Source organism: Myotis davidii, unplaced genomic scaffold (assembly GCF_000327345.1).
Source record: "Myotis davidii unplaced genomic scaffold, ASM32734v1 scaffold461, whole genome shotgun sequence".
Taxonomy (NCBI): domain Eukaryota; kingdom Metazoa; phylum Chordata; class Mammalia; order Chiroptera; family Vespertilionidae; genus Myotis; species Myotis davidii.
The window spans coordinates 2,809,278-2,819,996 of record NW_006295825.1 but is presented as its reverse complement, the minus strand read 5'-3'; the positions used below and the strand labels follow the sequence as shown (position 1 = coordinate 2,819,996).

General features: G+C 43.4%; 1 protein-coding gene and 1 pseudogene across 2 annotated transcripts in view; both read right to left on the bottom strand.

The window, feature by feature from the left end:
* Window positions 1–988: 988 nt before the first annotated feature.
* Window positions 989–10,719, bottom strand: part of FAM96A (family with sequence similarity 96 member A) — a 23,074-nt gene continuing 13,343 nt past the window's right edge. Inside the window, exons 4-5 of one of the 2 annotated variants that reach the window (XM_006770788.2) lie at window positions 6,483–6,528; window positions 989–1,451 (exon numbers count right to left, since the gene is read on the bottom strand). In XM_006770788.2, the coding sequence (XP_006770851.1) occupies window positions 1,354–1,451; window positions 6,483–6,528 (144 nt within the window). In that variant the 3' untranslated portion in view covers window positions 989–1,353. The remainder of the gene's footprint in view (window positions 1,452–6,482; window positions 6,529–10,719) is intronic. The other variant, XM_015568526.1, reaches the window with a different exon arrangement.
* On the bottom strand, window positions 7,566–10,080 carry LOC102754834 (annotated as a pseudogene).

The following is a 10,719-nucleotide window of genomic DNA, read 5'->3' as shown; positions in this document are numbered from 1 at the left end:
TTTTTTAGTTTTATTCAAACGGGCTGGATCCAGCCCACCGGCCGTAGTTTGCCCACGGCTGGGCTAGAGGGTCTGTTCCAATGTGGTTCACTCACCTGGTTTGCAAGTCGGTGCTGGTTGTGAGTGGAGACCTCAATTCCTCTCTCCTGGAATTCTCCACAGGCTGCTCCAGTGTTCTCAGGGCATAGCGGCTAGATTCCCGCAGAACAAGCAACAAGGCGAAAGCAGCACCTTTTATGATCTAACCTCAGAAGTCATATACTGTCACCTCTGATTGTTTAGTCATGTCAACCAGCTCTGATTCACCATGGAAAGAAACTACACAAGGCATGAATACCAGGAATCTAAGATCACTGGGGACCAACTTGGAGACTGCTTGCCAAACCCTGTTACACTTAAAATGACCATTACACCCTAAAACAAACTGAACAAAGTAAACGAGAGACCATAAATTTAAATTGTTTTAATCAAAACTGCTTTGGAGTCCTTGCTGGGTGGCTCAGCTGGTTGGAGTGTCCACGCGTGTACCCAAAAGATCTCAGGTTTGATTACTAATCAGGACCCACACCAAGGTTTCAGGTTCGATCCCCAGTATGGGAGGCAACCAATCAATGTTTCTCTCTCATTGATGTTTCTCTATCTCTCTCTCTCTTACTCTCTCTATAATTAATAAACATATTTATTATATCTATATTAATAAACATATCCTCAGGTGAGGATAAAACACACACACACACACACACACCTGCTTTGGGGAATTCTTGATCTTCAAAATTTTATCTGCCACCTGGCGCTCCACATTTGTTCCTCATCTAAATGGGTCCAGGACTCTCCTTGAAGAAAGGCAGGACCCCAGCCTGATCTTAAGGTTTCATTTTGGCTTTCAGATCTCTAACTCTACATCATAATCAGAAAAATAAACCGTTGTAAATATCTTACAGTCGACATTTACACTGAATTTAAAATTTAATAAAAACATTCTAAGGTGTGTCATTGAAAGAATCATCTCTGCTTTATTTATTTTACAGAGTAAAGATTTAAATTGAATACATTTGGACACGGTAAATATTTGACATGAAAAGCAGTTGTATCAGAATAGGCATCAGAAAAATAGCAACTTATCTTACACATAATAACTAGAAAATATTTTTCTGTCTGATCATTTAAGTGTTACAAATCCTGAGAATGTTATACAATGAACAAACTAGGTACTACCATATCTTGCTTGGAAATCATCTTTTAAAAAAATGCTTTGAGGTATAAATCACCTATGTATTAAACATGAGTCTTTTACATTTTACAAGGAGTTTAAACAGACATATCAAACAAGTTCAGTGGCTCTTAAAACAGCTATCAGTCAGGTTCAAGGACACACTGTTCCACGATTTCCCGTAAGTTGGGGTTCTCCATTGCAGCTGCCACTCGCTCTTTGTCATTTATCTGCTTGTTGACTGCAAAACACACAGACAAAAGTTAGCAGAACTGTGTCAATATGTGGCAACAGACAGTATTTTTCTTAGGCTGTTAAAAGAGAATTTAACTCCCTGAGAACTTAAAACTGATTTTAGCTAATTATTCAGAAGTTCTGGAAGGGAGATTTAAAGAGAAAAATTTCCCCTATAAGCCTACTATTCTACCACAACTATTTTCATTTCTTTCTTTCCAGTCTTTGTCCATATTCATACTGCCAGATGTTACACTCAGGGAAAATACAATTTTTTTTCTTAAAATATGGAACGCTTCACAAATTTGCATGTCATCCTTGCGCAGGGGCCATGCTAATCTTCTCTGTACGGTTCCAATTTTAGTTCATGTGCTGCCAAAGCGAGCACAGAGTAAACACAATTTTGAAAGTTGCTCTTTTTTCCCTCCTTAAGTCTATTTTTTTTTAAGCTACAGGGTTATTTAATACAGCAAAAATTGTTAAGTGTTCTAAATTAATTATGAAGAAAAAATGAATCTATACTAATAAAAGGCAGGGGGGGGGCGTTGGGGGCAATCAGGCCGGCAGGGAGTGGCAGTTGCAAGCAAACAGGCTGGCAAGGGAAAGCCATGGTGGCAGGGCCAAGGCAGAGGCAGGATAGGGGTGATCAGGCTGGTGGGGGGAGAGGGGGAGGCAGCTGGGGCCATCGATTCCCAGTGGGGGTCATAGAGGGGATAGCCGATCAATGATTCTCTCTTCTAATTGATGTTTCTGTCTCTCTCTCTCCCTCTCCCTTCCTCTCTGAAATCAATCTATACTAATAAAAAGTCAATATGCTAATTCGACCAGATGTCTTCTGGGCATCCTTCCAGACAAAGCCACGGTGGCAAGGGCCGAGGCAGAGGTGGTTAGGGGCAATCAGGCCGGCAGAAGGGGGACAGTTGGGGGAGATCAGGCCGGCAGGGGGGTGCAGTTGGGGGCCACAGGGATCGGGTCTAAACCGGCAGTCAGACATCCCCCAAGGGGTCCCAGATTGGAGAGGGTGCAGGCTGGGCTGAGGGACATCCGCCCCCCCCACATGAATTCTGTGCACCGGGCCACTAGTCTTAACACTATGCTACAACAAGCACTTTTAAACACATAGCCTTTTTTTTTGGAAAGATTCTTCAAAGTGGGATTATCAGATCCAAAAACATGAGCATTTTTATGGTTTGAATGATATAACTGAATTACTTCCCAGTATTTTTTTTTACCGATTTGTATTCTCAACAGCAATACATGAGCTATCAGTGTGCCAGAAATACCCAGTATATTAAAAGACAAACAAAAACCAGCCCTGGCCAGGTGGCTCAGTTGGTTGGAGTATTGTCCTGTACGCCAAAAGGTTGTGGGTTTGATTCCCATTCAAGGCACATAACTAGGTTGTGGGTTTGATTCCTGGTTGGGCATATACAAGAGGCAACTTTTATATATATATATATATAAATAACATATATATGTAACAGGTAAAAATATATATAATAAAAATTATATATCCTATCTAATAATAGACACGCATGGTAATTGACTGTACCTTCGCTACGCCTCCCATTGGCTAATCAGCATGATATGCAAATTAACTGCCAACAAAGATGGTGGCTAATTTGCATAATGCAGGCAGGGTGGGCCAGCGTGAGCCACCATCCAGGCCCCATGTGCCGCCTAAGCCCCACCCCCAGCCGGGACCCCCGTGAGCGGCCCTGGGCAGCGGGGCTTAGTAGCGCAATCGGCTCAAGGAAGCCCTATTCTTGCAGGAATCCTCCTGCAACGGGCTTCTAGTATATATATAAAACAGGTGAAAAATAGTCCCAATGACTGTAATTTGCAATTTCTTGATTAATAGTGGGATAACATTCTCCCATGTGTATTTATTAGCTCTTCTTATGTGAATGTTCTGTTTATGTCTCTATTAATCTACTGGATCTTTTATATATTTTTATTGATTTCAGAGAGGAAGGGAGAGAGTTAGAGATAGAAACATCAATATGAGAGAGAATCATTGATTGGCTGCCTCTTGCACACTCCACACTGGGGATCAAGCTCACAACCTGGGCATGTGCCCTGACCAGGAATCAAACTGTGACCTCCTGGTTCATAGGTGGATGCTCAACCACTGAGCCACACCAGCTGGGCTGGATCTTTCCTTTTTTAAACTAGTCTGCATGGATCTTCATATCATAACGGTTATTGGTCCACATTGGTTGTCTATAATTTGCTAAAAATAATCCTGATGGAATAGTCCAATATACTTAGTGATAAGTATATTCTTTACTATATTCTTTATTATTTTTCATCTTCACCCGAGTATGTTTATTGATTTTTGAGAGAGAGAGAGAGAGAGAGAAACATCAATATGAGAAACATGGATTGGTTGCCTCCCATCAGCGCCCCAACCTGGGAATGAACCACAACATCGGTAAGTGACCTGGTTGGGAATCAAACCCGCAACCTATTTGGTGCAAGGAACAACACTCCAACCAACTGAACTGGGGGTAGGGTTATCCATATTCTTTGTAAAGATTTTTATTTATGTATGTATGTATTTATTTATTTTTAGAGAGAGAGGAAAGGAGAGGGACAGAGAAACATCAATGTGAGAGGGAACACTGATGGGGTGCCTACTCCACACCCTCTACCAAGGATCAAGCCCACAACCTGGGCATGTGCCTTAATCAGAAATCAAACTAGAAACCTTTCAGTGCATGGGATGATGCCCACCAACTGAGCCACACACCAGGGCGAGATGTCTATATTCTTAATGTGGGCTAACTTTTCTGGGATCCTGCTAAAATGTCACATGTAGAAAACTTATATATTCCCATATAAGCTATTTCAATTCTGTTTCTTCCTACAATGTGGACTCCACAAGAGCAAGGATGTATCTCAAAGGTCAAACTGTGCCTACATAAAGAAAGCACTCAATAAATACTTCTAAAAAAGCTTAATACTATCCTATTATAAAATCTCATAATGAAGAGGAATTTCAAAGACATAACAAGAGTGGATTTAGGGAATCTAAACTCTTTTATATTTTAAATTAAGAGGTAGAAGCCATCAGCTTATGGGATTTGAATAAATTTAATACATGAGGAGTAAAATAATCTACAGGTCCCAAACTGTGAAAATAGGAGATGGTTTTAGCAGTTTTCATGACAGTACCTAAAAAGTTTCCTGAATGGGCTGGTTCTCTGAAAGCAGTGGGCTTCCTTCCCTCTCTGCACCTCTCTTCTGTGTTCGTTTTTTGTGTGCATCTCTTCCTGTGTATGTTTTTTAAGTCACTGTCTTCCGATGTCTGTCTGTCTTAGTGTTGCTCTTACTCTATTACTGTCCCTTTCTTCCCCTCCTCTGCTGTTTTCCAACTTCTCAATTTACTTAGTGATAAAAGCTAAGCACAACATGTATTTTACTTTTTTTAAAATATATTTTTATTGATTTTTTACAGAGAGGAAGGGAAAGGGATAGAGTTAGAAACACCAATGAGAGAGAAACATCAATCAGCTGCCTCTGGCACGCCCCCTACTGGGGATCAAGCCTGCAACCAAGGTATATGCCCTTGACCAGAATCAAACCCGGGACCCTTCAGTCCACGGGCCAACACTCTTATCCACCGAGCCAAACTGGTTAGGGCAGTGGTCTGCAAACTGCGGCTCGCGAGCCACATGCGGCTCTTTGGCCCCGTGAGTGTGGCTCTTCCACAAAATACCACGTGCGGGCGCACACGTACAGTGCGATTGAAACTTCGTGGCCCATGCGCAGAAGCTGGTATTTTGTAGATGCGTCACACTCAAGGGGCCAAAGCGCCACATGTGGTGGCGAGCCGCAGTTTGCCGAGCTGCAGTTTGCTGACCACTGGGTTAGGGCAACATGCATTTTAAATGTATTTTTCATTATTTGCACTCTATTGGTTATAGATAAAATTCTGTTCTCTGGAGGATTTTTTTTTAATGTTTTTTGTTTTGTTTTTGTTTTTTTTAGACAGAGTAGAAAGGAGAGAGGGAGTGGCAAGGGGTCGGGGAGAGGGAGAGAGAGAGAAACAGAAATATGGATTTGAGAGAGACTCATGGATTGGTTGCCACCCACATGCACCCCAACTTGGGACCTGCAACCCAGGTATGTGCCCTTGACCAAGAATCGAACCCATAATCCCTGTGCATGTGGGCTGATGCTGCAACCTCTGAGCCACATCAGCCAGGGCTGTTGTCTGTTTTTAACGTAATACATAGGTTATACAGAACTTTTTGTCTTTTGCTTTTTCCAAACCCCAACTCTGGTATTTTTTAGTAGTTACTGATAGACTTCTCTCTGTAGGCCACAGGTCCTCTATAGAAAAAAAGTTCCCTACTCCCATTTCATTTTATTATTATTATTCTAATCCTCACCTGAGGAAGTTTTTATTGATTTTTTTAGAGAGAGAGGAGGGGCAAGAAAGAGAGAGAGAAATATTGACGTGAGAGAGAAACACTGATCGGTTGGTTGCCTCCTGTATGCACTCCGACCGCCGATTGAACCTGCAACCTAGGTATGTGCCCTGACCAGGAATCAAGCCAGCAACATCTTGGTGCATGCTCCTACCAACTAAGCCACCTGGCCAGGGCCCCACTCCCACTTTAATACATTAACCCAGAAAGATAGAACCTACTCCAAGATTCCCTAAAGCTTTACTCGCTAGACCTTCAATTTCAAGTACACAGCTCTTGATCCTGCCACCAAAGAAAAGAATCAGTACTCTTTAGAGGTTGTAAGTCAAGTTTCCTAGAGCTGGATGTTCTTTACAGATGTGTAACCACTGGCCTAAACCAGTCAATATCCACAGGGCCTACCTCTAATTCATCCAGAGTCCTACTGAAAAAAATTACGTTCATAAAAATGTCTATGTTTCCACACCTCAAGAAAGAGCTACTAACTGATTTTTCACTTTTTTGCAAAAGACCCAATAGATACTTGGCTGGCAGAATAGCCTGGTATTCCAGATAAAGTACTTTTTGAAGTTGCTTTTAATAATGACTCAAGATTCACTTACTGTCTTCCTCTGTTGAGTGGGTTCCTTCAGAAATGTAGATTTCCAACTAGGAAGAAAAAAATATTAAAAGCAAAACATTTAGGGAATTCTAAGATGATGAATGAAGTGGAATGTACAATGGACTCAACAGTCCAGGGAAGAAAGCCCAAATCCTGTTTCCACCATCAAAGACTTGGGAACAAAACCCTCAGATTCTTCCCTAAAACAAGGGCTTAAATGAGGAGGATTTTTAAATTTGGTCACCTGGGAAAGGTCTGCAGGGGGCATTCCATTTTTTAAAATACAACTAATGTAATTTTATACAAATAAGATCTCATATGTTTTACTCATGGAAATCCCTCTCCTGCACTCTAATGCTTACTCCAAAATCATTATCTAAACTTGCTCCCTACCCCTCTCAAGAAAGCTACATTAATAATCTAGTATAGTTTCTTCCATATTTTTCCTCTATACCACCCATAATCTAACTCATATCTCACACACACGTACACCCTAAGGTTGGACATTCCTTTTTATTATTTTACAAAAATGGAATCACAGTATATAGTTCTCAGTATCCTCCTTTTCTCATCCATTTTTATCTTGACAAACTTATTCTCAAGTACAATATAGGTTAAGCTAACCCTCCTGGTTCTGCTGTACTCACTCCCTCATAAGCTATCCTCCAAGAACCAGAACTTTTGAGTCAAACACACAAAATTATTGCAAATCCTATGGGAAATAAATTAAGTTATATGATAAAGACATGTTTAGTTTCCAGAGAAAAATGGAGCATATGAACTAATTCTTTTTGTTTGTTTATTAATCCTCACCCAAGGATATTTTTTCCATGGATTTTTGAGAGTGGAAGGGAGCGGGAGAGATAGAGAGAGAGAAACATCAATGTGAGAGAGACACATCTATTGGTTGCCTCCCACATATGCCCTGACCAGGGGCGGGGAGGGAAACTGCAACCCAGGTAATGCCCTTGACCAGAATCAAACCCACAACCCTTTAGTCTGTGAGCCGTGCTCTAACCAATGAGCCAAAACGGCTAGGGCTGAACTAATTCTTATATACTTATTTACTACCTAGATGTTTTTCATGAGTGAAAAAATTATAGCATATAATGGCTAAAGGAGACCTTAGAGATCATCTAGTCCAGTCTTTTTTGGGGGGAGGGAGGTGCGGGGGGGAACCCCAATAAACAAGGATTTATTTGGAAATTTCTAAACCTGCCTCAAGTGGCACTTTCCAAACCCTAGGCCTACCTTCCTTAACAAGTTCTCCCCACTTCCCCCTGCCCTCCATCAAGCAAGCACACCCACACCTCAGGCCATGCCAGAGAACTTGAGTGCCCCTTCCACTAGAAGGCTTTATAGCCCTGGACCCAAGAGCTAGGGTGGCAGCCCTCTGGCATCCCAGGAGATAATGGCGGCCAGAGCCGCTGGCATAGATTGAAGAAAATAAAGGAGGAGGCACCAAATAGGACTCCCTAAAAAAACCCCACTGTACAAAAAGTGGGTCCCGCATAGGAGAACCTGCTCCCCAAATAATGTAAATACCCAAAGGAAAAGAACAAACCAGTAACAAGGCTGGGCTGGTAGGAATGGCAAAGAACTTCAGTTTAGAAAGGCTAGGAAGACTGTAAGTTGTATCCCTCTTCCTTGTCCAGCTCCCCAGAGCCAGCCAGGAAACTCGCCCCAGAGGGGAGTCTGTAAACAAGCAAAGCCAGGGGCCTTTGGTTTTGAAACCCATCAGTTATAATATCAAAGCAAGGCCTCCAGTAGTCCTACTTGGGCCTGCCTGCAGGGGGCAGAGGCATCCGTTGTGAACCCAATTAAAGCCAAAGCATCAAGTAAGTAATAAGGCTTTGGGGGTCAAGCAATAAGGAATTCTACCACTACATTTATGAAACTAAAGCTGGGAAGTAGGTGACAGGAGATACCCCTCACTCCCTTCTTTATCCTGTGCCTGTGTCTGCAGCCTCAAATGATGGTCTCTTCCAGGCTGAGAAGGAAGGGAGGGATCCCTGTTCAGTTAGGTCAGGCGAATTCCCAGCACCTGTTCCAGTTCCTGCCTTGGCCGCTGCATCTTGACAAAGATATGCCTTCCCAGTGCTTCCTGGGTCCGGGGCTGGTGGTCGGAAGCATCTCATCTCTCAGGATTCCCAATCACATCAGAGATGATCTTGAGATCTCAGTGCTGGGAACGAAGCCACTCCTGGATGGGGGGTCAGTGCTAAAGCTGAGCATGAAATCCCTCTGGGTCTTCAGCTGGTTGATGGACTCAATGGTCTCATGGATCTTGATATCAAGGGAGGCAATCTCCTACTGATTGGTGGTAGAGGCCAGAAAATTGCTCATCTGAGCCTTGAGTGGGTTGGCCACCTCCAAGGGCATAACAAGCTGTCTTCTTCTGGTTAGGGTCCAACCTAACGAAATGGTTGATAACAATGGGTTCTGGGTGCTGCAGCAACCCAGCCAGCTTCATAGGAATCTCGGAGAAATCGTCGACCATAGCTGAGATCTGGCAGAAGTAATGGCTGGAGTTGATATACTCATGCTCATGCTCATCCTGTAGCTGGTGGTGTTTGATATAAAGCCTCAGGGACTGCACTCCCAGCAGCCTTGCCAGCAGAGGTCCAACCTGTACTGGTGAGGCTGATGATCCACATGAGCAAGAGGGTACACTTGACATTGAGATCTCCAGGCCATTTCACCTGGAAGCCATCCGCCTGCTGGGTAGTGGGCATCCGATGCCTCTCCAATAGGTGGTCGTCAGGTCAGTACAGTTCCTTATTAGCTCAATGACGAGGCTCTTAAAGAATGAAGAGAACTTCCTCTTCTGTTTGCTAGGATCATCCAGGAGTTTTCCCTCCTCTCAGAGTTCCCACCTGTCCCCCGCTGGGGTTCCCTACAGTTCCTACACTGTCACCTTCTGCCTTGCTAGGACTGAACATATTGGAAATACAGATCCACAGCTTTCGTTTTCACGGCAGAGGCTTTTTGATGGCCTCCTGGATCTCCATCTGCTTGCTAGCAATGGTCTGGTCCAGCTTCCACTCAAAAGTCAAGAAATCCATGTATACCTGAGACTCTGGGACAAACTCCCAAATTCGTTGAGGTAGAACCTTATCTGCCATCTTCCTCCTCTTTAACCTGCAGTGCTAGCAGGCATTGGGGGCTGGGCCTGGGACACAAGCAGGTATTTTCGGAATGGGTCCATCATGGTAGGTGGCATGCCAGGTCGAAGGGGAGTAGCTATGCCAAATGGGGAACTCGCAAGGGGTTCCACCTACAAGCCAGCCATGGACATCCAGCTCCCTGGTGACATGCCAGGCCACCGGTCCTGCACTACAGGGCCTGCAGAGCCCATGGGATGGAAGGCAGCAGCCCCAGGGGCCCCTCATACCTCCAGCTGGCCCTGGCCTGCTGAGCACTGGTCCTGGGTTGGCTTGCATAATACTAACTCTTATTCTAGACACAAAGTAACAGATATAAAACCACTCCATACTCATTACTTTGATTTAAAATTAAGCATGATTCATTATTCTGAAAAATGGTAAATAAAGGAGAGTCAGCATTTCCTTCCTTCCTTCCTTCCTTCCTTCCTTCCTTCTTTCAGAGAGGAAGGGAGAGGGAGAGAGAGAAATGGAAACATCAATGATAAGAGAGAATCATTGATCGGCTGTCTCCTGCACGCCCCCTACTGGGGATCGAGCCAGCAACTCGGGGATGTGCCTTTAAACAGAATCAAACCTGGGACCCTTCAGTCTGCAGACTGATGCTACCCACTGAGCAACCGGTTAAGGCTACCCTGCTATTTCCATACGAACTATACCCCAGGGCAGCCAAATAGATGCAAGAATAAAAGATTCTAAACTTGAGAGGTTTCTTTTTTTTCCAGCAAAACAAAATAACATAAGGTTTTTTTCTTACAAATAAAGTAACATGTTTTCCTTAAAATCAAAAACAAGAACACTACATTTTAACTAGGTAACACCTATTTTGTCAGAATGTAATTTGCTGCTAACCCACCTTACTTAAAAAAAAAATCTTCTTTGTTGAAAGTATTACATATATTCCCCCTTTCCCCCCATTGACCCCTTCTAGCCCTCCCCCACCACCTAATTTTTTTTATAAGAGGAATATTCATCAATAAGCATTAACTCAGCAAGTACAGAGACTTTAAGGCAGTGGTTCTCAACCTTCCTCACGCCGCGACCCTTTAATACAGCTCCTCCTGTTGTGGTGGC